The sequence below is a fragment of the Sporisorium graminicola genome, chromosome SGRAM_3 (genome assembly GCF_005498985.1).
Source record: "Sporisorium graminicola strain CBS 10092 chromosome SGRAM_3, whole genome shotgun sequence".
NCBI lineage: Eukaryota > Fungi > Basidiomycota > Ustilaginomycetes > Ustilaginales > Ustilaginaceae > Sporisorium > Sporisorium graminicola.
In genome coordinates this window covers 517061-544853 of record NC_043733.1, presented here as the reverse complement: position 1 = coordinate 544853, position 27793 = coordinate 517061, and the positions used below count along the sequence as shown (strand labels likewise).

General features: G+C 57.5%; 11 protein-coding genes across 11 annotated transcripts; 6 read left to right on the top strand and 5 right to left on the bottom strand.

Moving 5' to 3' along the window:
* Window positions 1-73: 73 nt before the first annotated feature.
* Window positions 74-1696, top strand: EX895_004427 (uncharacterized protein; the record flags this gene model as incomplete). The annotated part of the gene is made up of 1 exon (XM_029885022.1): window positions 74-1696. The coding sequence occupies one exon, from the start codon at window positions 74-76 to the stop codon at window positions 1694-1696; it is 1623 nt and encodes a 540-aa protein (XP_029738772.1).
* Window positions 1697-2168: 472 nt separating this feature from the next.
* Window positions 2169-3185, bottom strand: EX895_004426 (uncharacterized protein; the record flags this gene model as incomplete). The annotated part of the gene is made up of 1 exon (XM_029885021.1): window positions 2169-3185. One exon carries the CDS (start codon window positions 3183-3185, stop codon window positions 2169-2171), a length of 1017 nt encoding a protein of 338 aa, XP_029738771.1.
* A 1621-nt stretch (window positions 3186-4806) lies between these two features.
* On the bottom strand, window positions 4807-5139 carry EX895_004425 (uncharacterized protein; the record flags this gene model as incomplete). Its single annotated transcript, XM_029885020.1, has 1 exon — window positions 4807-5139. One exon carries the CDS (start codon window positions 5137-5139, stop codon window positions 4807-4809), a length of 333 nt encoding a protein of 110 aa, XP_029738770.1.
* A 537-nt stretch (window positions 5140-5676) lies between these two features.
* Window positions 5677-7032, top strand: EX895_004424 (uncharacterized protein; the record flags this gene model as incomplete). Its single annotated transcript, XM_029885019.1, has 1 exon — window positions 5677-7032. The coding sequence occupies one exon, from the start codon at window positions 5677-5679 to the stop codon at window positions 7030-7032; it is 1356 nt and encodes a 451-aa protein (XP_029738769.1).
* A 2008-nt stretch (window positions 7033-9040) lies between these two features.
* EX895_004423 (uncharacterized protein) lies at window positions 9041-9754 on the top strand (the record flags this gene model as incomplete). The annotated part of the gene is made up of 1 exon (XM_029885018.1): window positions 9041-9754. One exon carries the CDS (start codon window positions 9041-9043, stop codon window positions 9752-9754), a length of 714 nt encoding a protein of 237 aa, XP_029738768.1.
* Window positions 9755-10234: 480 nt separating this feature from the next.
* Window positions 10235-10860, bottom strand: EX895_004422 (uncharacterized protein; the record flags this gene model as incomplete). The annotated part of the gene is made up of 2 exons (XM_029885017.1): window positions 10235-10261; window positions 10342-10860. 2 exons carry the CDS (start codon window positions 10858-10860, stop codon window positions 10235-10237), a joined length of 546 nt encoding a protein of 181 aa, XP_029738767.1.
* A 1734-nt stretch (window positions 10861-12594) lies between these two features.
* EX895_004421 (uncharacterized protein) lies at window positions 12595-14236 on the top strand (the record flags this gene model as incomplete). Its single annotated transcript, XM_029885016.1, has 2 exons — window positions 12595-12961; window positions 13179-14236. The coding sequence occupies 2 exons, from the start codon at window positions 12595-12597 to the stop codon at window positions 14234-14236; spliced, it is 1425 nt and encodes a 474-aa protein (XP_029738766.1).
* Window positions 14237-14798: 562 nt separating this feature from the next.
* EX895_004420 (uncharacterized protein) lies at window positions 14799-16451 on the top strand (the record flags this gene model as incomplete). Its single annotated transcript, XM_029885015.1, has 1 exon — window positions 14799-16451. One exon carries the CDS (start codon window positions 14799-14801, stop codon window positions 16449-16451), a length of 1653 nt encoding a protein of 550 aa, XP_029738765.1.
* Window positions 16452-16582: 131 nt separating this feature from the next.
* Window positions 16583-22792, bottom strand: EX895_004419 (uncharacterized protein; the record flags this gene model as incomplete). The annotated part of the gene is made up of 1 exon (XM_029885014.1): window positions 16583-22792. One exon carries the CDS (start codon window positions 22790-22792, stop codon window positions 16583-16585), a length of 6210 nt encoding a protein of 2069 aa, XP_029738764.1.
* A 1068-nt stretch (window positions 22793-23860) lies between these two features.
* Window positions 23861-24510, top strand: EX895_004418 (uncharacterized protein; the record flags this gene model as incomplete). The annotated part of the gene is made up of 2 exons (XM_029885013.1): window positions 23861-24374; window positions 24464-24510. 2 exons carry the CDS (start codon window positions 23861-23863, stop codon window positions 24508-24510), a joined length of 561 nt encoding a protein of 186 aa, XP_029738763.1.
* Window positions 24511-24839: 329 nt separating this feature from the next.
* EX895_004417 (uncharacterized protein) lies at window positions 24840-27257 on the bottom strand (the record flags this gene model as incomplete). Its single annotated transcript, XM_029885012.1, has 2 exons — window positions 24840-26958; window positions 27055-27257. 2 exons carry the CDS (start codon window positions 27255-27257, stop codon window positions 24840-24842), a joined length of 2322 nt encoding a protein of 773 aa, XP_029738762.1.
* Window positions 27258-27793: the final 536 nt, after the last annotated feature.

The following is a 27793-nucleotide window of genomic DNA, read 5'->3' as shown; positions in this document are numbered from 1 at the left end:
ATGAGTGGAGTAAAGAGTCATCGGTTCGCCTCGAACCACCATCGCTACGAAACCAGGTGGTTTTTGTCAAAGCATGCCATTCGCATATCTTCGCAAGCACCGCGCTGAGCAGGAGCGTCAACGAGCACGTCCAGGTGTGCCACGGCAGCCTCGAGATGCGTCCTCGGGAAGGGCTGTCAAGATCGGACTCATGGCCATTGTCTTCGCGCCGATCCTGCTGCAACTGCCGTGGCTGCACAGCGCGTTCGGTCCGGGCTCGCGGATGCCTGCACTGTGGGTGCGAAGTGATCCACCGTCGACTGGCAGCGAAGGAAGCACGGATTGCTGGAACGTAGCAGGCGGCGAGCAGTTCCGATTCTGCGAAGACATGCATGCAATCCCGGGTACGTCGACAGTGCTGATCAGCTGCGACGCACACCGCGCTGGGTGGAACACCGTCATGGGCCCGCTCGCTGATGCACAACCCAGAGGCGGACTGTTCAGCTACTCCTATCCGACCTCGCCCTCGCCCCCAGCCGCAGCAGAGAGGGGAGAAGCCAAGCCAGTGGCACTGGTCAACTTCCCGCAGAACAGCACGTTTCACCCGCTCGGCGTGTCGCTTCTGCCCCACGCACAAGAAGGCAAGAGCGGCGGGCTGCTTTTCGTGGTCAACCACAGACGCGAGCGCTCGAGCGTCGAGCTGTTCCAACTGTCATTAGGCGAGGATGGATGGGAGGCGATTTGGCAGCGAAGCATCGTTCACCCAGTAGCGACGCATACGCCGAACTCGATCCATGCGTTGACGGCATCTTCGTTCGTGGTGACTAACGATCACTTTTTCGCGCGGAGGCCGGGGCCGCTGGATACGCACCTCGTCCCTCTGCTTGAGCAGGTGTTCTTTGACAGTGCGATAGCAGGTGGACAGGCAGGGTGGAGGAAGTGGCTGGTCGTTCAAGCCGCGACGTTGTTGAGTAAGAGAGCGGTAGCCGCGAGACTGGCGCAACTGGAAACGGTGCTGGGTCTGTCGTTGGGCTGGGTGAGCTATGTGCAGTTCGAACCGGACTCGAAGAAGGGGGAGGAGGATGGCGTGGAAGTGCGCAGGATCGCGACAGGGATCCCATTCGCGAACGGAGTCGCTGTCACCCCAGACGAGCGTACGATGATCGTCGCCGCCACAACGTACCCCGGTATCTGGATGTACGACCTGCCGACCTCCCACCCGCTCCAATGGCACCTGCGCCCGACGACAAAGCTCCACCTTCCCTTCCGCGTCGACAACCTCGCCTGGTCCCACCCCACCGTGCACTCGCCTTGGACCTCCACGTCAAAGTTCAACAACCTCACGCTGCTCGCCACGGGCCACCCGGCGCCCTTCCGCCTGATCGCCATGTCTCAATCGCCGCTCTCGCGCACAAGCCCGAGCTGGTCCGTCGCCATCGCGCCACACGCCCCCAGCACCGTCGCACAGGTGTGGGAGGATAGCGACGCGCCCCTGCCCGCCCACCACTTCACCCTCTCGCACAACCCGCTCTGGTCCATCCGCACCCTGCTCCAGAGCACCGGCGAAGCGGCCCGCGTGGGGAAACACGGTGAAAAGGTCAAACTGCCTTCCAGCGCCAGCTCGTTCTTCCACTCGTATGGACACGCGACCAAGGGCACGCTGCTCGTCTCCGGCCTCTACGGCCCTGTTCTAGCGTGTACGAACGTCTCCACTTGACCCATGCGCAATACCACCACCTTCTGTAACTCGATCAGTCTCTCCACACATGCTCAAACCCTGTCGAGTCCCGGGACCATTACTACAATTGAGAAGAAGAAGAAAAAGATATAAGAAAAGACAAACAACAAAGGTACGCAATGAACAAAAGGCCAAGGAAGGCAAAAGAAGTAACAACAAAGAGGCAGTCATATACCGCGCGAGAGCAGGTCCATCGCGACGAGTGCAAGAAAGGGCAGTCAATAGTGGGAGACGACGAACAAACATACAAAAGAGAGAGAGAGAGAGAACGAAGAAATAAGCAGATGCCTAAGCTGGTAACATGGACGGAAAGGTCGACAGATCAAAACAGAGGGATGATCCGGGTGGGGATGACAACGTGCCAGCAGCGAGCATCCCTCGACGGAGAGCCTCCCTCCCATGCCTTCAACTGCCTCTAAGCCTTTCCACCCATTCCTCAGTGACATCTCGATCAAACAACGACAAAGGCCACCACAGCAGCCGCAGCAAGCGTCGCGAGCGTAGCCACACCGGACCTAGCGCCACCAAAGCTCGCGCCGTTGACGACAGCAGCAAACTGCGTCGTGTTGGCAATCTTGTTGACCTCGCCGACGAAATCGTGTCCACAGTCAGTCTTGGCCGCCTTGTAGATGTCGCTCTGGGGAGACAGGATCGCCGAAGTCCTCAGTCCAATAGCGTACGGGATCGAGGTCTCGAACTTGATGTACGACGCGAGGATGAGCTGTGTGCAACGCGAGCAGAGGATAGACTTGGGGCTGGAGGACGAGATGAACAAGAAGGCGGCGTTGGTGTTGGCAGTGCCAGTGGTCGCGGTCTCGTTGTACAGGCCGTTGAGGTCTGCCGTGGTGGTCGACTGCCTCCTTGCGAGCTCTGCGACCGTCTCGGACGGCTCATCCTCCTCCTCCTCCTCCTCCTCCTCATCGTCATCATCCTCAGCAACGTCCCTACGCGACTTGTTGGAGGACGGCACGCGCGACGAGTTGGCAGCGGCCTTGGCGATCGTCTTGAGGCAGTAGTCGTTGTTGGTGTCCTTGCTGCAGATCGAGTTGACAAGCGGGGTGATCATGTACAGGTTGTCGTACATGGCTTGGACAACGGCGTTGTTGCTCTGCAGATCAGTGTGGCAATTTTGCCAGAACTGGTCGAGTCGCTGACGGATGATGTCGGCATCGCAACCGGTGTTGGTGGAGCAGAGATCGGCGAGCGTCGAGTCGAGCTGAGCGGCCGAGTCAGTGGAGTTGGAAGAGTAGTACTTTGTAGCGGCGAGCAAAGGTTTTGTGCAAGCGTCGAGCTGTGTGTCCGAGTTGAGCGTGGAGAGGAAGGTCTGGCAGGTGGCCGAGACGTTCGAAGGGATTGCGGAAGAGACGTTGGCAGCAGCCTGGGCAGCAACCGGTGCTACCGAGGAACCGACGAGGAGGAGCGTGGCTGCCAGGGAGCCAGCGGCAGTAGAAAAGCTGAACGTCTTCATTGTGCGTGCGTAGTAGTGTGGTAGAGTAGAAGCGCGAAAGCTGTCGTTACAGAGATGAGGGAATCGGATCGAAAAGACGGACGCTGGGTCGGTGCTTTGTTTCGTGGAGTGCTGAAGAGCAATGTACGGGGAAAGTTGGGGGGAACACAGAGTGGGTGGTGGGGAAAATCAAGTCTCGGACACGGATCGCGAGGAGAGAGAGGAGGCGTTGATGGAGAAAAAGATGGTGGTGCTGATGAGGAAGGGTGGGTTGAATCAAGCCTGGTCGCGCACCTCGATACTGAACAGGCAGGCATACAGGCACGACCCGCAGAACAGAGTTCAAAAGGAGAAATGGATTTGCGGAATGCCATTCAAGTCGCACTTTGCTGTGCAGTGAGTGTGCCAGGAACTTTGCTCTCTTCTGTCTCTGTGTTGATTTCCCTTCCTTCCCCTTTTTACTCGTGACACGGAGGAACAGGCACTGGACCAGTTTGCCTGTGCCCAAATCTCTAACGTGCAGGCGTGAGTGTTTTGGATTTGAATCAAAGTCGAGGGATCTGCCGAACATGTCGATCCTTTGTATACAAAACGCGTGAGACGAGGTTACAAATTTCAAATACTCTGTACATGCCCGTTGTCGATCCCTCCCCTTTTTTCATTTCTGCGCCTATGTTTAGCGTTGCAGCTGCAGAGAGCCAGCACAGAATCGAAAGGTGCCGTGCATGTTGCGGGTTCGATTGAACCCACTGCCGAGCTTTCGGACAAAGGGCCTCTCAACCCCGCAGACCGGACTTGCAGCTGCTTGAGATTGCCCCTCTGCATGCACTACTAGTTCTGCCACTTCAATGCTGTTTGGCAGTCTCGGCCGTTAAGGCGCTGTACACTCACTCGCCTTTACCATTATCAGCTTGGACAGGGCCTTGTCGGTCTCGTCGCGACCCCACTCGATTTTGTTTCTGAGCCAGACTGCGCTGACGCTGGTGAGACAAGGCTGGCATAAGTTAACACGACACATGAACAAATCGAGTCGGCTTAGCGATTCTATAGGCCGAACATCGAGCGTGGGTGGGGTACCGGATCGATGGAGTGGTTGCCCTCCTCGCTGCTTGATCGGGGGCTGACGTCTTGGCATCGCCCTCTCTCGCCTTCTCTCGGCATGACTGAGCCTGGCTCTACATCGGCCGGATAAAAATTTCGTAGAGGTGGGGTCGCAGATCGCTCGAGATGTTCAGCACCGTACATTGACGTTTCGGTCCCTCTTTTCGAGCGCGCGAGGTATGCAAGCTTCACCCGATACTGGGAACGTTCTGACCATCAGCTCCAGTCGTGCTGAGGAAAGGAACGCTGGCGAGCGAAGAGAGAACAGGGGTGACATGTTCTTCCACGCCGCACCGGAGTCTGTTGCAGATGTGTGGTTTTCGCAGCTGCATTGACATACTGCGCATTTGTGTGAGAGAAAGGTCCTGCTGTAGGGAGCTTTGTGCGAACTTCCGAAGGCTTCATCAGAGGTGGCAATGCTCGGTGCGGAAGATCGGCTTGTCAGTCGACTCGGTCAAAGGTCGGCCAGTTCTGTCAAGCAGGGCTGCTTGCATACAACCATCCGTGCAAAAGCTCGCGACGCAGGTTGATCGAATCGTAGCTAGTGAACGTCGACGGTGAGCTCCTTCTCGAGGATGAATTTGCCCTCCTTGTACTTCTCGGCCGCTACGTACGCCCGGTCGTACTTCCACCCGATCGTAGTCTTGCACTTGATGCAGCTGATGTCTCGTACCGTATGCAAGCCTGTGGTCATGTGACGATCCTCAGCCTCACCCAGCTCAATGTTGGCGACCGAGTCAAAGAGGTAGGCTCGACCATGCTGCCCGTTGAATGCACGGCTGACCAGGTTCTCGATCGTTGTGAGGTGCGTCTGGCACTCTTTGCAGCCGAACACGCGCTGACCAGAGAGATATTGCCTGTGTTTCATGCCCATCTTGCGGATTCGAGCGGGCGAGGAAAGCCTGCAGCTAACGCGGAGCTGACCGGTAGACGATCGCGATGACCACGACCAAAGCCCTCTGCTGAGGGTGCGGAGCAATCAGGGCTACTGAATGTGGCCGTGCAGGATCGAGGCTCTCGTAGGGATTCTGTCGTAATTTGACTTTTCGTAAAGCGATCGATAGAGATTATGGGAGAGTCAAGACGAGGAACTGAGGAGGAGGTTTGATACGGTGGGAGCAGCCGCAATTCAGGGTCCTGCTGCAGTGTTCCCGCAACAGCGTTAACTCAGCCACAAAATAGAGCGCTCAGACCACGAAAGCAACACTGCCATTCGCTGTAGCATTTTTCAGCAGCTCAGGGTGGAGAAAGCACGCCTTCAAGTTACCAAGCCGGCCGATACTGCTCTTCTTAGTCTCGGCAGTCGGAGACGAAGAATCACTTTTTCAGTGATTTTGACGCACTTACCAACCAACCGCTCTTCTTGTCGTTCAAACTACTCTATCCTTAGTTGCTAACCCACTTGTTCGCAATGGTTGCAGCGCAGTCGTTGTCCGCCATGGCGCCGTCTCTACGCGTGTTTGGCAGCTCGGTTCCGCTTCCGATTGTTGTCTCGGCTCGAGCAGTGCACATCCGTCGCGTTTCCTCCCACGGTCTTCGCAATTATCACGCTTCCGCTACCCAAAGCAGCGACGGGGGCAAGTCGAGTTCAGCGGGCGACCTCAAGGGGTCAAGAGCAGCCTTTGCGCAGCGACAGATGCTGGACGAGCTTCGGGCTTCCGCTTCCTCATCCAGCTCTTCGTCCTCGTCGCTCTCGGAAGCTCGACCTCGACCCCGCTTCAACGCAACCGCAGAAGCTGCTCTCGATGCAGCTTCGGGGTCGAGAGGTGGTGGCATCCCCTTAGGTATGGCCGGGCTTACGGCTGGAGGAGGCTTTAGCTCGCAGCCGACGTTGGTCGATCGAGCCATCGGCCAGGGCAAGCCATGGTCGCAACTCAAGACGGGCCAAAAAGTAGCGCGCGCTACCGTGCAATCTTCTCGAACTATGCTCATCTTTGGGGGTGGTGCGCTGACTTTTGTGCTCATCTATGCACTTACCAGCGAGCTTTTCGCAAAGAACAGCCCCACCGCGATCTACTCGGACGCATGCAAACGAGTACAGAACAGCGTCGAGATTGCGAATCATCTCTTGACTCCCTACCGCTTCCGCACCATGCCTACCGCTGAAAGTGGATCGAGCGACTTTTCTCCGCTCAATCCGCCTTCCGTCAAAGACAGAAGGCGGTCCAGATCGGTACCGTCGGTGACATTCACGGATGAGCGTACTGGCGAGGAAAAGATGTTGCTACGATTCTGGATCGGCGCGAGGGAGAAGGGCGAGGATTGGTCGTTCTGGGATACCGCCCGTTACGAAGTCGTAGAGGCAGGCAAATGGGTTGGTCGCAAGATGACCGAGGGTGGGGAATGGCTGGGCGAACAACTCGGTGTCGATCTCGCATCGACTGATCATGTCGATGGTGACAAGGAGACGGCAGGCGCACTTACCGACAACTCGACAGGCTCTTCAACACGATCTGGAACAAGTTCCAGCAAATCGTCGGACAATGCGCTCAGTCGAAGTTGGAGCTCTGCAATCGGCGGAATCACGAGCGTAGTTCGAAGCTCAACAGAAGCCATCACTTCGACGCTTACCTCACCCGCTGCACCAAAGACGCGCCGTTCATCAGAGCCGGGGACGTGGTCGTCAGGAGAAGTGCATGCCGAGTTGGTCAAGGATCAAGACGGCACTCTGCAGTACCGCACGTTGTTTGTGGACATCCCCAACTCGCAGGCGTTCATGCGCCAGCGTGTGTGGATCGTCCGCAAGCCAGGAGAGGTGCAGAGGTGAGAAGCCTCATCTCCTTTGTGCAATCGAAATGGATATGACGTTGCTGACCAGAGGATGGCTGCCGATTGTGTTGATCCAAGATGAGCATTGGTGTGCAGCCGACTCGATGAAAGATGATACAGTAGACGCTCGGAAATACTTGAACAAAAAAAAAAAAAAGCAGAAAACAAAGGGGTCATGAAAAGAGAGCCACAAAAATGCAGCTTGAATCATGTCCATTTGTGATCATCAGAAGTCCCAAACGTCTCTCGGAGTGCTTCGCTTCGTGTGCGATAGGCCTCACTCGCCGATGCGTGTCCCAAAGCTTCGGTTCTACCTCGCCAAGAGGCCAACCGAGGCAAGTAGATCGCCGGGATCAACACGAGAGATCGACACAAAGGCGATGATGCGTCAATCACAGCAGCTCGCTCTCGGCTCGAGACCAACTTTAACGGACGGATCGGCTCTTTGGCCCAACCCACTGGCTGAATTGCCAGCCACTTTGCTTGCGAGATACCGGAGCTGCACAGAATAACTCTCTCTTGAGTATTTTTAGACCATTGAGTTCTGCAACGATATGGCCAGCAGGCTCCCTCTTGCAACGCAGGCTAGGGGTGTTGGACGAAACTTTGCTGACTCCAATTGTAGTACCGAGATCGTTCTGGCCGCACAGTCTATGGAGCGCACTGATCTCCTCGGCACATGTTCGCAGAAGGAAAGACGGTATCTCGACACGGTCGCATGCCAAGCGGCGTGTCTACATCTGAGACCCTTCAAGGCGTGTTGCATGTCTGCACGCAACCTTCGTGTTGGTTTCAGGTGCTAAGCGAGTTGACAGGTCACGCCCCGCCGCCCCGTATAATCAGGCGCACCAGCAGTGTCATTAGGATGCACGTCGAAATGCGCACCGCGAGCAAGGAAAAAAAGGGCAGAAAGGCATGCAGATCTGCTGCATACCTCACCCCTTTGCCGCTGTCATTCCTCAAGCCGCCTCCTGATCGTCCTCCCCACAGCGTCTTGCACTATCATTCTGTTTGCGCTGTCACGGCTCAAAGATTCACGATCCCAGAAAGCATTTGCGCCACGGCTCTGATCACGTCGAGGTGAGACGAAAAGCGACGACACACGTTAGATGCCACCCGGCAGCTGCGATCCAACCCCGTCTTTGCCCACGCTGCCGCAGGCTGGAGCTGCCTCTGGCGGGGACTAGATCGCTTCTGAGCTGAATAAGCGCTTGTTGATCGTCTTAGCCGCTGCACACTCGAGCCCGCGGTTTGCTAAGAGCTGCTCGAGCAGGTCCATCGGTTGTTCTTTCTCCTACCAGCTTCTCGTTTAGCTCGAATCCTTCGCTTTATGCATGGTGCTGTCTTCAAAGACGCTATGATTCTCGGCTCACCTTCTCTCTGTTTCCCCTAAAGTCATGCCGCCGACATGTTCCAATGCCGAAACCTTGGGTGTAGCCGCTCCGCAAATAGTTGAACACTCCTCAGTCGGTTCACGGCATACGACCAAGCTTGGTGTGAAGTGAATGCGACAAAGTCGCTTGTGTTGTGGCGCGTCGATCAGGCACCCGCCATGTTGAGCTGGTGCGCTGCTGTTGCGGTCTCATTCAGAGTCTTGTGCTTGCTGTGTTGCTACCGTGTCAATTATCTGCGCAGCAGCTGACAGTGTGAACATCCCGCCTGTTCCGCCTCGCAAGGTCGCGCGCTTCACCGTCTGCCACGCTTGCCTAAAGCTGAACTTGAAGTTTTCTCGTCCTCGATGTCTCTGGTCTCCCTTTCACTTCTCGCCATCCTCCGGACCACCACCACCAACAACCATCCCTCTCCACTGTGATCGCTCTGCCCTCACTTCCCCCTTATTCCCTTTGACGTCTTCACCACCATTTCCACGAGACTTCGACAGTCGCCACGCCACGCTCTTTGTTTCAACCTCATCTTTGCACGTGTAGTCACCGCCCGACTTGACCTCTGATTTTGCACCCAGAACGACCACGCCATCAACCATCACTGTCGAACACATAGCAATCATGGTTCGCATCACTCTCTTCAACGCCATCGTCGCCACGTTTGCGCTTGTGGCCGTCGGAGCTTCTGCCGCATCCGACGCTGCCGGTCCTGCTGCCACCAAGTCGCTCGCCTCAGCCACGCCCGACTTCCTCGACGACGAGGGCAACCCGGTCAAGTTCATCAACTCTGTCATCGGTGACGACGATGACGACGACTACACGCCCGAGCAGATCGAGCAGCGTTCGGCCATGCGACGCTCCAAGCACCACCACAAGCACACCAAGCACCACAAGTCGCAGACCTCCTCGCGCAAGCTCTTCACCATCGGCGCCTCGGACAAAGACCAGCTGTGGAGGAAGGCGGTGCAGATCACGTGGTATGCATCGCACGACCTTCAGAACCCGCAGTGTGGCAACGGCGGCGGCAGCTGGCAGCCCGAGAACTCCAGCCACATCGGCGCCGTCGTCAAGAACTGGGACAACGGCCCGCAGTGTGGCGAGTTTGTCAAGCTGTGCAACAAGAAGGCCAACGACCACTGTGTCATCGTCAGGGTGATCGACAAGTGCGCTGGCTGTGGACAGGACCACGTTGACTTGACCAAGTCGGCGTTCAAGAAGCTGAGCCCTAGTGGATCTCTTACGGAAGGCAGGATCCATGGCCTGCAGATGTACCGCCAGGGCAATCCGTCTCCGTGGGATCTAGCTTTGTTTGGGCCCAAGCTGCTGTCTGTTTGAGCGCCTGACGCCATCAGTCGAGGCGGCTAGCAATATGCGCACTTCTGCGCTTCTTGTCCTCCTCCTGGAGAAGGATTTCTCCATCGCCTCCATCATAGTCTACCTCTCTATCGTTCGTTACGCTCCTTTCACCGTCCTGTTTCCGTCCTTCTTTGCCCAAGGCGAGCAGTTCCAAGGAACACTGGCTTCTTCCTTGAGACCTTTTTTGCTCGTCGCTTGTTCGAATCTTCCTTACTCGGTCAGCGTGTCTCCTGGGAGACCGCTGCTTTTTTCAATGTGACAACCACTTTCGTTTCTTCTCCTCACTCGGTCGTTTGTGGCTGCCGGACGTTGGTGTGGTGAGGTACGAAGGTCGATGCTTGAGATGCGGGATACAAATACACTGGCGTTTGCTAAGAAGCCTTCGTGGGCCATGGTATGAAGAGAGAGACGTTTCGGATGATGACCGAAGCAGAGAAGGGATTGCTGAAGAGAGTGGATTCAACGTCTCCACCACCAGAGGACGACCTGCAGCGAGTTGAAGCAGAACATAAGATGAATGGGGTCAGTATCGTCTCTCTCTCCACCTCGGATCGGTGAGAACTTACAAAGATCCAAGTGACGAACAAGAGAAAGAGCATCATATTGCAGAACCACCCGCCCTGTCTCTTGGCCATCTTGTTCATCCGCTTAAACGTCCCCCCCAAAAACGCCGAGGTGTTATCAAACGCCTCGCCGAGAACCCCGAGATCCTTGGTCGACTCCCTCACTTCGGAGCCGATATTCAAAGTGATCTCCTTCAACATGGAGACTCGCGCGGTGAGACCGTCGAGGCGCTGGTCGTTCTGTTCCTCCAAGTCTTCGGCGGTGCGTGTTGCCGAGTAGGCGGATGCCGCACGGCCGAAGATGCCATCGCCGTACGAGGTGTTGGTGGGGGCAACGGGCTCCTTTTTGGGCGCACCAATAAAGTCAGAGCTTTGGTAGGAGCCGTTGGAAGTGGAGCCAGATGCGTAAGGGTTCGAGTCGTAGGGCGAGGAGGAGCGATAGGCGGAGAGGGAGGAGGAGGAGGGGTAGGCGCCTCCTGCAAGGAGGGCGTGTCGGTCGGTAGCACCTGCGCGGCGGTTCATGCTTGCCGTTTGACCCTCGAGACGGAGTTGGAGGGGACGGGCGCTAGCCAGATGATGCAGCCTGGAACGTCGCGATAGTTGGCAGCTGCGGTTGCGATCGTCTCCTGCCGGCGTCACTGGCACGGCTCGCCCTGGATGAAGAATGTGTGAATAGACCGAAAGGAAGATGTCAATGCTTGCATCGGCAGTCGGAGTCGACGTGTCAATGCGCGGGGCATTTAGCAAAGCATGACATAATCAAGCATTTTCGAAACAATGCAGAACGCTTATCTAACAGCCGTCAGAAAAAGGAAGGTCGGCTGAACACGGAGCAAAACATATCGACGAAACCTTCCATCCCCGGACTCTCGTGAATGAAACCGCTCACCGCCTGGATATGAGTGTGGTGCTCAACAGGAGCGAGTTCCATGAGCCGCAGGAGTCGGTGTTCGGCGACACTCTGTTTGCCGGTTTCCCCATACCCCCTCCTCTGAACCGGTTCGCTTGGTAGCAAAACAGAAGCCGCGGCCTTGTTCGGGCCCCCGCACTCTGGTCGATCCGGGCCTTCTGACTAGAGTGTGCGACAGGTTCCTTTAGCTCAACAGCTGGTGCACTTCTCGAAGCAGAAGCCTTTCATGCTATCTTGTCTCACCTGCCAAACGCGCAAAGCAGCTTGGGAACCCAGAGAGGATCGAGACGTGTGCAGTGTTGGACGTCGACCAGTGTGCGTGCAAAAGGAAAAAGGAAGGAGCTGCACAACCAATTCGAGAGCCGGGCAATCCGTGCAAAGAGCCGGTTGATCCGAAAAGCAGAGAGCGTGAATCGTTTTTGGGGCGGAGAGATTCTTCCAGACAGCGTTGGCCTACTCATGGACACAGACTCACACCTCGTCCAGCCGTCGTCCTTTTCGTTGTGACCATGGAACATGAAGCTGGATCAACTTGATTCCAAAGCCCTGACTGACGTCTGTCGAAAGATGCTTTGTGCCAGATTGGTGTCGATACAAACAAGATCGGAAAGCGAAGGTAGCTTGACTAGCAAGGTTCACCGCTGCGATTCGGGCGTGAAATCCGATAATCGATCGACAAGACGGCCGGTTGATTTTGTGATTATTCTTCAATGTCTACTTTCGCTCTAGCAACACTTCGTCGCCTCTGTTGACCTGCCTTCTTCTTCTTCTTCTTCTTCGCAGCAGACGTCGAATCGCCAAATGTGGGTCGCATCTGCTGCTCACACGCTGTTGACCTTACGACTTTGAGCAAGTGAGAGAGCTCCTTTGATACTGTCTATCGAAGAGGACACGTTGCTGGTGGTCTTTGTATATCTATTTGTTTAGTTATTTATTTATTTCTTTTCTCCGACCTCCACCGATCTTCTTGAAAACAGGATTTTGGGCCGTGGACCGTGAGGGAGAGAGACTTTTTTGATGCGCTTCTTCTTGCTCTTCTCGGTCGGCTCCCGCTAAAAGAAAAATCTGGCTGGCTCTCCGGGCGTCATCGTCATCTCGTCTCTCTCGCGTTCTGGCTTTCAAGCTGGTCGGATTTTTTCACCTTCCGTCCGTCCGCGTGCTCCTGTGCCTTTCCTTGGAAATCGTCGTTGCCGCATCGCTTTGTTGCTGCCTGCCTGTTGCTCCGTGAGAGCCGTGAGCCGTGCCCAACACCATCTCGATTTACCCTCCCTCCTTTTCTTTCTTCCCTCCTTTCCTCCCTTCACCACCATCATCCACATCCTGGACCCATCCTCTCCATTTTCAAGATGTTGTCCCTCACCGTCCCCCGCCTTGCTCTCAGGGCCGCTGCCCCTTCTCGCCAGTTCGCCGCTGCTGCCGGCGCTGGTGCCGTCCGATTCGCCTCCACCAAGACGCTCAAGGACGCCGTCGCCGAGATCATCCCTGCCAAGCAGGAGCAGCTCAAGAAGCTCAAGGCTGAGCACGGCGAGTCCAAGCTCGGCGAGATCCAGCTCCAGCACCTCCTCGGTGGTATGCGTGGCCTCAAGGTCATGCTCTGGGAGGGCTCCGTTCTCGACTCTGAGACCGGTATCACCTTCCACGGCAAGTCCATCCCCGACTCTCAGAAGGTCCTCCCCACCGCCGCCGACCTTGGCCTTAACGGTAACGAGATCCGTAAGTAGTAGTCCCGCATACACCGAAAGATGCTTGCTGTTTGCGTGCTTGCAAAGTGCAGCTTTTGCTTCGTTTGCAGCAATCGGAACGGCGATCTTCACCACGTATCGTCCCTGGTATCGGATGAAAAAAAAACGCGGTATACTGACGCTCTCCTTGCCTCTCTTTTCTTGATCTCGAATCTGATGTTGCGATTTCGCGATTTTGTGCCCCGCAGTCCCCGAGTCCATGCTCTGGCTTCTTTTGACCGGCAACGTCCCCTCCAAGGCCGAGGTCAAGGGTCTCTCGGCTGAGCTCGCTGCCCAGGGTGCTCTCCCCGCCCACGTCGAGAAGATCATCGACTCGTTCCCCAAGACCCTCCACCCCATGACCCAGTTCGCCGCCGCGGTTGCTGCGCTCAACCACGACAGCAAGTTCGCCGCTGCCTACGCCAAGGGTATCAAGAAGACCGAGTACTGGGCCCCCGTCCTGGACGACTCGATTGACCTCATCGCCAAGCTCCCCGCTGTTGCCGCGCGTATCTACTACAACGTCTTCGGCCGTGGTGACGGCAAGCAGGCCATCGACTCGAACCTCGACTTGATCGGCAACTACTCCAACATGATCGGCTACGGCGACAACCAGGGTATGACTGACTACCTGCGTCTCTACATTGCCATCCACGGTGACCACGAAGGTGGTAACGTTTCGGCCCACACTGCCCACCTGGTCGGTTCGGCGCTCTCGGACCCTTACCTCTCGTACTCTGCTGCCCTTCTGGGTCTGGCCGGTCCCCTGCACGGTCTGGCCAACCAGGAGGTTCTCGGCTGGGCCCTCGCCATGCAGGAGGCTGTTGGTGAGAACGCCTCGGACGAGCAGATCAAGGAGTACCTCTGGTCGACGCTCAAGTCCGGCCGTGTGGTTCCCGGTTACGGCCACGCCGTGCTGCGTCAGCCCGACCCGCGTTTCACCGCGCTCAGCAAGTTCTGCGACACCCGCCCTGAGCTGCGTGACAGCTCGATTGTCAAGCTCGTCCAGAAGGTCAGCCAGGTCGCCCCCGGCGTTCTCAAGGAGCACGGCAAGACCAAGAACCCCTTCCCCAACGTCGATGCCGCTTCCGGTTGCGTTCTCTACCAGTACGGCCTCACCGAGTTCACCTACTACACGGTCATCTTCGGTATCTCGCGTGCCATCGGTGCTCTGCCCCAGCTCGTTGCCGACCGTTACCTCGGCATGCCCATCGAGCGCCCCAAGTCCATGTCGATGGACTCGCTCGAGGCTTTCCTCAAGAAGTAGAGTGGTGCCGGGTAACGAGCAGACGCGCGAAGCTTTGATTCGGTTGAGTGGTTGCCTCAAAGCGATCCAAGCCGGATGCTGACGGCGAAAGACTTGTTGGCTGTTCTTCATGTGTTTTGATATATCGATTCTCGCCCCACCAAAAAGGATGTAATGACTTTTCTCCCCTGACCTTATCTGCGAAGAGTGACGCCGAATGAGTGAAAGCATGGCTGTTGACGCTGAGAACATGGTTGAGTGCAGACTGAGCTTTGTGAGCTACTACTGTGAGTTGACGGGACGATGAGGATCGACAATTATTTTCCGTGCGGTTGGAAGAAGTGAAAGCGTAAAGAGAGAGAGCGAGGCACGCGTCGAGTCCAACACTGCAGCACGCAGGAAATTGGGTCTATCTCCGAAGAAGCTGAGCAACACTTTTTTTCGCGTCGAGACCACCAGCACCACTACTACCAGAACGCTTATCACGCAGGTGGCAGCGGGATCCACAACGCAAGCTACAGCTTTTTATCGAATCGACGCCAAGCAGCCGGAAACCTGGAGGCAAAGAGATATCGCTCAGAAGATGCAAACAACGACCAACGCAGCGCTCTTCCAAACGTCCTATTCCGAGGCTCTGGGAGCGTACCGAGCACGCAAAGCGATCCACACGTCCGGCCTGGTCTCGCCTTCGTCCCAATCCACAGTCGACCCGGCAGCCCGCTACGGCTACCCGATCCACCTCCACCCACGCTTCGAAGAAGCGGTCATCAACTCGCCCGATGACCTGGCCGTCGAAGGATCCGGCGCGGACGGGGGGCGGTACCGCGTGCTCTCGATGCGTGTGAACGACCGGTGCATCTACACAAGCGAAGCAGGAGGCGTGGTGCGACAGGTCGACGCGGAGAGCGGCAAGACACTGGCGCTGTACAGGGGTGCCAAGGCACCTGTCCCGGCCTTTGATTTTGTCAACACCGACAGCGAGGGGGAGAGACTGCTCGTGACGGGGTCGTGGGACAAAGCGCTGCGTGTATACCGCGTCGTATCCCCCACAAGCGGCAAGGTCCAAATGTGCGATCCGGTGGCAGTGGTGCAAGACGCAATGATCGACTTTATCAAATGCGTGCACGTCTTCAAGTCCGCGGATCGCACGTACATCGCCACCGCCGGCAGCGACAAGAGCATCATGCTCTGGGACGCCTCACCCCTCACCTCCTCCTCTACCATCCTCCAACCGCTGCGCTCCATCCACCAGTCCAAGCCGCACACACGGCCCATCAATGTCCTCACCTCGCTTGTTGGGCTCGACGGCACCACGCGGCTGTACTCGGCAGACTCGATGGGCCGCGTGCTTGAACACGTCCTCAACCCCGCTACGTCGAGGCTAGAGGTGGTGCGGGAGATTACAGGGTTTACGACCTCGGTGTACGATCTGCGCGTCGGGTGGACGCGCGTGGAGGTCGAGGGCGAAGAGTCGGCGGGCGGTGGAGCTGGTGGAGATGCGTTCGTGAGTGAGGTGCGAGAAGACGAGGAAGGGGCGCGGTACAAGGAGGTGGCGGAGCTGTGGGGTGCGTCCGGGGACAAGAGCGCCGCTGGATACAGGCTGTCGCCTCTGCTTCAGCCGCCTTCTGCCGCTTCGACTGGCAGGAGCTCGTCGACACAGCCACCCATGGGGACACAACCACCACTCACGCAGCCCCACGTTCGACTCGCACACGACGACTTTGTGAAAACCGTCCTACCGCTCTCCCTCTACCTCGCCTCCGCAGACGCAGTCGTCACCGGCGGCAGCGACGAGCACCTCCGCCTCTTCCCCTCCCCGCCCTCGGACGAGGTCCACACGGTCGAAGCGCACTGGCACGAGGTCTCCGCTCTCTCGCTCTATATCCGCTCGCCCACCGCGCACACGACTGCATCCACACTCCCTCCTCCCTCGACCGCACCCGCCGACCAAGCCGCACCCGCCGAGGCGTGGATTGTCTCTGCCAGCCTAGACGGCTCGATCCGACGATTCAGGCTGACCAGCATCCCCCGGCTGCCGGCGCCAGAACTTGTCCGCCCGTCGGCTGGGGAACATAGCCCAACGGACCAAGCGTGGGACCAGTACTCGCTGCCGCCTGCTTCGACAGCGAACAATAGGGGCCAGGACACGGTTGTGGGGGCAGGTGGAGGCGTTCAGATGACGGCCGAGGAAGAAGCGGAGCTGGCCGAGTTGATGGATAGCGATGACGATGAGTAACTCTTCGCGGAATTCACACTTCCAAATCCCATTTCATCGTGTGTGCACAGCAAAAGCGAGCTCGAATTGTGTCCCTTCTGAGACTGAGACGTCGACATGGCTAACTCCTCACTCGCGAGAAACGGCGTGCATCACAGCTCTTCCACCCATATGTGCCCGGACCTCTCCACCCGCCTTCCCACGCCCACCCCGCTCGCCACCGCCTCCTCCCACTCCGCCGAATCCTCCACATCCACGCCCAACACCCACCGGGTCCACGCCTCCTCGTACCCCTTCTCCAAATCCCTCGTCCACTGCTTTGTATCAAACAGCTTGCTCCCACTCTCGCGCGTGAGGAAAAGTCTTCTCCGCAACCCGGCCAGATTTTTGGTGTCCGTGACGACCGAGCGACGCGTGACGGCACCCGGGTAGGCTGGGGAGCTGGGCAGGCGGATGAGGTGGCGCGGCGGGACGGAGGCCGCAAGCGTTGGGTCGGTGGAGGCGTTTGCGTCCGAGTGCTTGGCGGCCTCGGCGAGCGAGACGCCTGTGGGAGCGGGCGCGGGTGAGCTTGGGAGAAGCGATTCTGATCGTGCGCGCTTGGCTGCTGACTTTTCGGTGCTGCTGCCGGAGCTCGAGCTCGAGCTCGTCGTAGCCGCAAGTCCGTTCTGTTGCACACCCGACCCGTGAGGCTGAGCAGCGACGCTTTTCGGATCAGCCTCCAAGTCGCTCGCGAATCTCTGCTTCACCTCCTCAACCGCGTCGACCACCTCCCCCTTCTCGTCAAAGTAGACGTACTTCAATCCCTCCGCAAACTTGACCGCGCGATCCTCGTACTCCTGCTCGCTACTAACCGTCATCTCGTCCCCAAACCCAGTCGCATACACAATCGACGCAGCCACCCGCGAACACATCTTGTGCATATGCCTCGGCCACGTCAACACCGGCGTCGCTGACCACAAAATGTCCGCAGCTGTCGTGTGCGCGTTGCACTCGGTCGTATCCAGAAACAGATCCGCAATCCTGCCCCGATGCACGTGGATGTGCTTCGGTGCAACATCCGTAAAGATCACACGCGAAGCCACCTCGTCGCCCGCATACTGTCTCGCCTCGCGCAACAAATGGTGTTCGCCCGCTGCAGGGAACCGCAACAGCCACAAGATGGATTTGGGCACACGTGTGAGGATGCGCAGCCACAGCTTGAACAGCATCGGGTCGCACTTGTACAGCTGGTTGAAGTCGGCAAAGATGACATAGTCATCCGGTAGATTGGGGAACAGCTCGCGTCGCATCGCGTAGCGCTTCAGCTCTTCGCTTGCCCACAGCTGCTCCTCGGTAGGCGAACTTGTCGAGATCGATGCTGCTCCTTGACCGTCCTCGCTGGTGCTCTTGGTGGCAACCTCAATCGTCTCTGCGGGAACACTTTCGCGGAAGCCTTGCTTGTGGTCGTTGACAAAGTACGTGTGCGGCATATAAATGAACCGGTCCGGGTAGACCCATTCATCCGAAGCTTCCTCCGGACCCAGGTCGGCCATTAGATCCGTTGGTCGCTGCTCAAGCTTGTGACGTCGCCACCTGTCGACGCTCGTCATCTCCGGCGGACAGACAATCGGATCCGCCACCACCCAATCCGTCCACCTTGACGCCATGCTTCCGGCGAAACCCATGAATTCCATCTGCACGGGACACGGTCTCGCTGCAAAGATCTCGTTCCTTGCTCCTTTGGTATAGCCATTCAGGTTCATCAGCACGTGGATGTTGTCCATGACGATGCGTTCGACCACCTGCTGGTTCGACCAAGCCGAGACGTCGAGGAAATGCTGAGCCTCACTCTCGATCTTGCGGCGGTACGGACTTCCATCGGAAGGCGTCGTGGCGTACAGAAACACGTTGAAGCGCGACCGGTCGTGGAATCCAAAGACCGACTGCATCAGGTGCGCCAGCGGATGGTTGTTGAAATCAGACGATACGTAGCCAATGTTGATCTTGGGCGCCGGTGGAGAGGGCGGAGGGTAGACCACGTCCGGAACCCACATCTGCGTCAGGGTGCTTTGAGAGATTCTCAAGGCGTTTCGATGGCAGATGAGCCGAATCTGCCTCGGGGACAGAGGGTACGTGAAGGTATGGAAGGGTAGCACAGTCGGCACGGCTGGCGTCACTAGGCATGATGGCAGCTTGGGGCGTGCGTAGCTCACGCCCCGAGTGCTCGCCGTACTGACTCTAGGAAGCTCCGTAGCAGCATAGAGCATCTCAGCACCGTACGCGTCCACGTACCACCTGCGCTGCGAACGGCGCATCATGCGCTCGACCAGCTGAATTAGGTAGCCGCCTTCGCACACCTGGTTGGCCACTCGGTCAAAGCCAGGCTGGTAGAACGGCTGCAAGCGTTGTGCCCAGATCTGTGCAGCCGCCGCACGGGTGTCTCCCATCGCTTCGGTAATGGCTCGAACCCACGCCTCGAGCGGACCAGCGGTCTGGAAAGCACCGGCACCGTACTGGCAGCCGTCCCTGAGCTGCTTGGATACCAGCTCCGAGACATTGGCCATCCAGCCCGTTTTGCCCAAGCCATCATCAACAGCTTTACTTTCATGACCGCCTTGAAGCTGCTTCGAAGCGCTCTTGTCCGTGTATACCTCAGTCCAGTCGCATACAGCGAGCAGCGCATTGACGAGCCCACACAACGCCTCGGGAAAGTTCGGGTTGACCTGCACCGCGCGGCGATAGTAGACCACCGAGTCCTGAGTACGTCCCTGGTCCTTGATCGCATTGCCCAAGTTGGCAAGAGCGACGTCAAAGTTGGGATTACTCTGGACTGCCTTCTGATACATCTTGATGGCCTCGTTGAGGTGGCCCAGGTCCTTGAGCAGCGAACCGAGGTTGGTGTAAATATGAGGATGCCTCGGGTCAAGCTGCAGACCTTGCGTATAGTATTGCATCGCAAGCGCTTGCCCGTTCAGCTGCTGTGGCTGTCCCATCGCGTTGATCACGGTGGTCACAACGGGGATCGACGACAGCAGGATTCCGAGGTTGTTGCACGTCGATGCAGACGCATGCAACGAGATGGACAGGTAGTACAGCGGCAGCAGCAACGAGGTGGAAGCCGGGATCCCACCCAGCGTCAATGGGCCGTGAGGACCAGCTATTGGACTGGCAGTGGCATCTTGGAACAGCTTGGCGAGTGTCAAAAGGATGGTCGAGGTGGTCTGTGCCGCTTGCTTCTGCACCTGTTGCAGATTTCCCATATTCTGAGGCTTCGAGCTGGGCGACGGTCGGGCGAGCGCAGGCAAGTTGCCGTCGGTCTCCGCAAAGATGACCTTGGAAAGCTGAGTAGCAGCTTCCGGTAGGAGCAACAGCATCGGAAGTTGCCCATTTCCCAGGCGAAGCAGAGTATTGACCAAAACATCCCCTGAGAGCTTGACGAGCGCGAGAATGCCTCCAGGACATAGGCGGTGAAACGCGCCGCTAGCTAAGATGGCGGCTTGTTCCGGACTGTTCGGGTCAATCCCCAACGCCAGCGCAATCTCGAGAGCGGCAGCCGCAGCAGCCGTTCCAGGGAGCATGGCGCCCATCGAGAGCAGACCTACGGCACACGTGGCGACGACGAGATCGCGCAGTCCGTAGCGGTTCGAAGCATCTGGAGACAGCACTACCTCGACGGCCTTCTGATACTCTGCGGCGGCTGGCACGGAGCCGAGCTCTGGCAAGACGAATTTGAGGTTGCCCTTCGCATAAAAGAGGTTTTGCAGTCGAGGTGTCTGCGTCAAAGGAAGACTGTGGGGCAGATAGAGCGGTAGCGACATGCCCGCCACGTTCTGCTGACCCACGACATGCGACTCGACGTGCTCGCACAGCTCGAGCGCTTCTTTAAAACGCGGCTGCGGAGGAGGCAGCTCCTTGGCCGCATTGCTGGCGCTAGGATCGTTGGAATCCTGTGCGGGAGGATTGGTGGAGCACATGACACCCAAGAGATTCTCGTAGGCATCCCAGTAGCCCGGTCGCAGCCGCACTGCCCGCCACCACCAGCTCTCCGCTTCCTGGTATCGTCCCAACGCTCGCAGCGTGGTGCCGATGTTGCTCATGCTCTCGACGTAGTTGGGGTCGATGCGCAGGATCTGGTTGTTGTACCAGAGTGAGCCGGCATAGTTGTTGGCGGCGTAGTAAGCGCATGACAGCAGCAGCAAGGTTGGAAGATGGTCCGGATGGAGCTTGTGAAGCGTGTGCAAGAGCGGCAAAAGCGTCGGATGCAGCTTGTCAGTGCCTTTAGCCGCAGCGTCTGCCTGTGGCGCTCCTTGCGTGTAAAGGCCGTGGGCATACTGGAGCAGCTGGTCACGCACTTCGGGGGACGTCACGTCATGACCGACCGCGTTGGAAGCAGCACTCAAGATCTCGACTGGATCGCGTGCGCCAGGCCGCAAAGTCGGAGTATGTACCGGTGGTTCCGTGCTGCCCAAAGCTTGGATACCCGACACGGAGGGCTTTACCGCCTGGGGTGTAGGCGGTGCATCTTTGGCCGACGCAGCGTCCGTGTTGTCTACCGTCATATCGGCGCGTAGTTCCCGAATTGGGCGCCGAGCATAGTGTGCCTGAGTTAGATTCTCGTTGTGCAGGCGTGTGTAGTAGCCTTCCGTGAGAGCTTGGAGCTGCGTGCGGTAGTGACTCGCAAAGTCCGGGGGAAAGAAGCGTGCAGCTTCCTCCGGATGACGGAGCTGGTCAAAGTCGTCAGCAGTAGCAGCAGCTTTATCGTCGCCGTTGTGTGTGGTGGACGCATGTCCACGAATGGCCTGATTGATGAGATGCATCTGCCGTTCCTCGAGCGCCTTTCGAGCTTGCGCCTGGGCATGCGGGCCCTCGAGGCCGGCCCAGGCCCGCAGCTGGTTGGCAATAGCCTCCTGCTCGGACGCCGTGAGTGGCCTCCAGGAGCTAGACTGCGATGTGCCTCCTGGCGTCGAGGCGATGCTGGTGAGTGCTGCTGTGGCATAGGCGGCAGCCGTTGCGAGGGTCGAGTATTCGTCCTGAGTAAAGTCGCGATAAGTGGGTTGGAAGAGAAGCTGAGCTTCGTGGTCGTCGTCACCACGCTCCGCTTCAGAAGTGCCTTCTGGAACGGATTCGAGCCTAACCGCTTTTTTAAAAGACGCAGGCGGCTCTTCACCAACCTTGACCGCCTCGGCTCTCCTCTCTGGAGCCACTTCAGAAACGGGAACCCACCATCCAGCTCTGGCGGTGCCTCCTGGTGTTTGCACGACCTGGAAAGGATAAGGAAAAGGCGACATGACGTTTGGTTCAAAGTCGTTGCTCGTGTCTCCAGAGTCGGTGGAACCTATCGAAGCAGTGGAATGGTGGCGGATGTAGGAGCGGCCTCGAGAGTGCTTTCTCCGGAAGGAGGGGGAGGCGGGGGGTGGAAGCATTTGCAACGGTGGATTGGGCATCAAGGGCATGCTCGGGACACCGGAGAGGCTGAAGCCCAAGTGCGGGTTTGTCGCATCCCAGTAGCTGGAAGAGGAGACTGCGCTGCGGCCAAAGGATTGCTCGATACCCTGCGAGGGCATCTGTATGTGGCTGAGTCCAAGGAAACGAAGATATTCGGTGACTGACATGTTTGTCGAGCCTTTGCTCTCGTTTGGTGATGCAGGATCTGGCTGAAGACTTTGATACGAGGCTCCAGTGTTGCTGCTGGATGATGTTGACGCTGCCATCGAGGTCGAAGTAGTAGCAGGACCGCCTGCTGCGTCGGATTCTTCTGCCAGCGTCGTACTTGTCTGCAACGACGAGCGGCGCAGCGCCAGCTGGGTGCGCCATTGAGTCTGAGCTTCGCGCGCGGCGGCCTGAGCAGCGATGTGACCCACCTGAATTTGAGCATCGGCCGAATCTGGCAAGGCAGTCTGTGGGTCGATTGCGGCGCTGATGGGAGCACTGGAACGAGACGAGGGTGAAGCAGGCTGCTGCGGCTGGGCCATCTGAGTTGCGAGGGTTGAGGCAATATGTGCGCTCATTGCAGCAGAGTAGTTGGTCGAATCGGACCAGTTGCGAGCCATGGGTGTCGAGTGAGGATGCCTCGCGTCGGCAGCAGCGGCGCCGCCATCTTGAGGCGACAGCGCAGCAGCTGAAGCTTGTGCTTTTGCTTGATTGAGGAGAGCCGAGCTGACAGCGTGAAGACCTTCGGCTCCGGAGCTAGCCTGAGCAGCCATGGCCGAGGCGGCTCTGAGCATCTCGTTGGCGCTGCCGGAAAGCATCACGTTCCCGAGAGACGCTCTACGCGGCGCATCTTGCGGAACCGGGTAGGGTATGACTGGTTGCTCTGAACCTCTGCGATACGACGACGTACTTGAAGTACCCGAGGTGAGTGAGGCAGGTGGCAAGTTGGGCATCTTGTCTCGTGCCAAAAATAGCCCGTCGCTGCTCAGTTGGTTTGATGTAGTGCCATCAAGGGTGGAAAGGGGAAGAAAACAAGGACGTAGAAGAGAAGGTAGAACCAGCTTGCAGGGGTCGGCTTGACAACCGAGATGATGGCAGCAAGCAAAGCCCGGCTTGTCGGATGGAGCGAGAGACGGGGATGCGGTGATGACGACGAGTAGCGAGAACTTTCCGAAGAAGTACAGCAACGGCTCATCCGAATGCCAATCAAGGGTCCATCTCGCTGCACTCGTCATCACACACACACAAACACACACACACACACACACACACATGACTTTGCGCACAAGCCCATCCTCAAGCTTCTGCCACTTGAACCTCTGCGCATGCGTCGCATCTCCGCTGGCCAACTTTGACTCAGCCAAATCACAGTCGCCCGTGCATGGGTGTGAACTACCGAGCTTTTGTACAAACGCAAATGAGAGCAACAGGTTTCATCCGAGCTTACGGAAATGTGATCCGAGCATCGTGGGCTTGTCTTTTTCGCATCCTCTCTTGCTGCGACTCGCTGCCTCCGACGCAGGAGTGTGGGCGAATGCTATCCGAGCTCGTTTGTCTCTGCTAGAGCCAATGCAAAAAGTCACTGTTATGAGCACAGCCGCAGCAAACATGTTTGCTGTCGCAAGATGCGTAAGAGTGACTTGGCAAATGCGTCACACCGTGCGTGTGAGCTCTAAATCAACGTGCAGCGGCGAATATATTAATAAGATTGTCTAGCAATTTCTTCTTGAGAACGCAGCATTACGTAGCCTGTTTGACCTGTTGCTGACTTGGCAAGCATCGTGGATTTTCGCGTGCTCCGATGTATGTGAGAGCGAGGAATGGCAACAACCTTGAAACAATTTTCTCGAAATTTCGTGCGTAAGGCTGGAAGAACACGGCTTAGCCGAATTTACCCTTTTGACTCTCGCTGAGAACATCGAGGCCATCTCAATCTTCAACCTTTATCGCCATCACCATCCCCTACGCCAATCAGCCAACGTCGCAAATCTCTCAACGAAGAGACGACAAACTGGGCCAAGATGATCGCCTCAACCACATCTCGCTCGCTCGCTCGAGCAGCCGTCTCGAGCAGGTCGGGCGCTTCTTCCTCGAGCCTCCTCCACCTTCCGCTGTGTACGACCACGCCCTCGATACGATGCATCTCCTCTTCCAGCTCGACGCCCTTTCCCAGCAGCTCCTCTTCTTCTTCGGCATCTGCGTCCAGATCGCTGTCAACACCATTCCGCCCAACCTCGTCGCTTTTGTTCCAGCACACGCTGCCTCGACCCATCGCAACCCCCATCATGATCGGCGCAGGACTCGTCACCGCGGGACTCATCGCCAACCTCTTGCTCGGCTCCAAGAACGGTGCCGGCCCTTCCGGCGGTAAATGGATCAAGGGCGGATTCAATGCCAAGATGGACAAGAAGGAGGCGGCACAAATCTTGGGACTGAGGGAGACCGCTTTGACAAAGGCCAAGGTTAAAGACGCACATCGACGAATGATGATTGCAAACCACCCGGATCGCGGCGGTGCTCCTTACCTTGCTTCCAGTAAGTTTCCCCTTCTCTTTAATCTGCCGTGGAACTGTCGAACAGAAGTACTTATTCCGTATCGCTTTGGCACTTTGAACCACTAACAGAAATCAACGAGGCCAAAGACTTGCTCGACAAGATCGTCACTCGTTGATACATCGCATCTACCCGTCATACCGCCTTACGACCATCGCTTGTCCATATGTACTATTGCCTCTTCCCACCCTTCATATTTTCGAATTAGAGACGGACTCAATTAGACTCAAACTTCTGCCTTTTAGATTGATCAAGCACTTTGCAACACCAGCACGCAGGCGTGGCACATACCACACACCCCGCATCGAGACAAACTTTTGAAATTTGAACAGTCACAGTGTAGGACAGTGGAAAAGGGGGTGGGGTGGAAAGGCAAATATGGGAAGGGGGGAATCGTAAGGAAAGGCGGCGACGAGAGAATCACCGAGAGTACGACCAGGTCGACTTCTAGTTGGACGAGGCGCCGACAGCCAGACGCTTGAGATGCTCCATAAACACCTGCAAGCTCACGTCGTCGGTGAAGATAGCCGCACCACTGCCGCCACTCGAGCCGTACATTCCGCCGCTCATGTGCGTCGTCGACGGGTTGAGCTTGGACAGCAAGAATCTCGCCTGCGAGCCGTTCTGGTCGCAGACAATGTATCGGGGAATGGGGAAGCGGTCGGCCAACAGATCCTGCGCATCGGCCCTCGGATTCTCGAGCACCTCCTTGAAGTTCTCGTACCCTTCCTGATCCTGGTATCCTGCCTTCCTCCACTGTGCCACCGTCTCTCCGTGGAATATGAGAATGTGGAAAAACGTGTCGAGCAGCAACACCACATCCGGCCTGATCGACACCGAATCCAGCAACACCGGCTGCGGCGGACCTTCGAATCCGTACGACATGAGCGTGGGCTGGATCATGATCAACGAGTTGTTGACATCCTCTGTGTTGAGCACGTGGCGGTAGAAGGCGGTCTCGTCTGGCGAATTGTTGAACACCTGCAGGAACTGCGAACGACGCAGGTGGAACATGAATTGCGGGTAGATGCTGAAATTCTCGCCCAGCCGGAACGAGGTGGGATCGTCCTTGCGGTAGTCGGCAAACTTCTGGCAAAGTCGGATGAGCATTCGGTCGAGCCAGCGCAACACATCGGGGCTGTCGTCGATCTCGGCCTTGAACACGGCGATCCTTGCCATGAGCACAGCGGCTGCCTCCTGGTCGAACGAGGCCGCGATCTGTCCCGAGCCGCCTTCGGCAAAGTTTCGTGCGATGGTGGTGACGCGCAGTCGATACTGGCCCGAGGCATGCTGGTAGTGCGTGACAAACTGGATCAGACCTCGCGAGCCAGGCTGCATGGGCTGACCTGGCGGCGTGACTACCTCAAAGTAGATACCCGCCGAGGTTCGCGGTGTGAGCGAGCACAGCTTCCATGCCGAAGTCTGACCGATACCGATTTCGGTCTCGCCGACGCAACCGGATTTCTTGTTGGCAGAGACAGCGTGGCCGATCAGACCAGACACCTTGAGCTCCTTGGTGCACTGTACGTCGAGAGTAGCGTTGAAGCCCATCTGCAAATGACCCTGGTCGTCCTTGTGGAAGATGCGGTGGAAACTCTGCTTGAAGATACCCATCTGGAAGCTATCGGCGAGGATCATGTGGCCGTTGGTGTAGTTGGCGAGACCCTTCATCTCGAGCAAGCCGACCTGGTCGAGACAGCCGGCAAACACATCGATGGTGTGTCCGTTGCCCGCAGCGCGTTTGGCCATGGCCTCGTAGAACTTGATGGCACGCTTGTAGTACTTGGCGTTGTCCTTGTCAATGTCGTGGTGCGAGCGGATGCGCTCGCGGAGCTCGGTTGAGACAACCATGCCGGGGCCCTCGGTGGCGGGTCCACCGCAGAAGAGCATGACACGGGCACCCGTGTTGGGGAAGGTGGTCTCGAGCATGCCGACGGCGACGCTGAGGGCGACACCGGTGCAACGCTGGCTACGCTTGTCATTGGCAACGGGCCAAGGATCCTTCTGGAGCTGCTCGAGGATCTGGGTCAGCTGGAATTCGCACTGCGAGACGGGCAAGAGGAAGCGCGAGGCGCCCATCTGAGCCGTAGCGTTGGGCGGACGCGGAGCCTGAGACGGTCCCCCAGGAGCACCGGGCGCGCCGGGGCCCATGGGGCGAGCGCCAGGGTTGAGGCCGAGCATGTCCTGGATGGCCTTGGGTGCATACTCCTTGGTGCCGCGGAAGACGTAACTTTTGGGGCAGGCGTCGTAACCAAGCTCGTGAACCTGAGCCATGGTGCCGTAGGTGATGAGACCAACGAGCGCATTAGGAGGCAAGAGGCTCAAGCTGACGACGAGGGCCTCGCGCAAAGCCTTGAGGTCGTCATCGTCCATGCAGGTGTCGACAACATAGAGGAAGATGGGTGGGATCTGGGCGGGACGGCTGAGGGTATACTCGATGGTGGTGTATTTGGGAAGAAGCTCTGCGGGCAAGTTGGTGCTACTGATGTCCTTGTAGTGGGGAGGGAAGGCGTTACGCGAAAGACAGAAGGGGCAGATCCAGAGCTTTCCGCGAACGTCGATTTGGCTGCGGTTGAGAGAGACGCGAGTTAAGGACACGGTCAGCAAGGGCCACTCTGGGGAACGGGGATGCGGCTTTTACGGAAAGGGGTGGTTTTCTTACCAGTAAGGGTTGAGAACGGCACGGCAAGGCGGTTTGCAGGTGACGGGTTCGTAGAGGACGGGGGGCAGATCCTCGCGCTCCTTGAGAGGCGTGTAGAGGGCACTGATGGGAACTACGGTCCTGGTAGCCTCGATCTTGGAAGAGGGCCAGACGTTCCAGGAGAGACGAACGCCATCGCGATCTTCGACATCATCGACGTTCATGGTGGTGGTGGTGATTGCCTAGGTCGTTGCTATTGCGGGAAAGATTAGCAATCGACAGAGTATTGACTTGATTTTGCGCCTGCCTTTGGCGAGTAAAACTGGTGTTTGCGGTGGGAATGCGGTGCGGAGGTTTGAGGCAGAACGCAATGAGCGAGGCGAGGGAGGTGATGCGAGCCAAGGCGAGGCAGAGGGTGAAAGGTGAGAAGCAAAGAGAGATGATCTTGATGCTGGAAGATTGCACCGCAACGCAACACAACGCACAGCTCCGCGCTCTGTCAAATCCAACTTGAAGCTGCGTTTCAGCGGGGAGAGAGAGAGACAGAACACGTAGCAGCAGCAGCTCGACTATTCAACCCAATATTCAGCGAGTCAACCGACATTCGCCAGAAATCAACGCGCCAGCCAACCAGCCAGCCAGCCAGCCAGCCAATCTCCCCATTTCGCAAATTTCAACAGCACAGCACAAACACAGCATTCGAAGATAATCTCATTCACGCTTCTGACTTACTGCAACCCTTTTCGCATAAAGCCTTGTT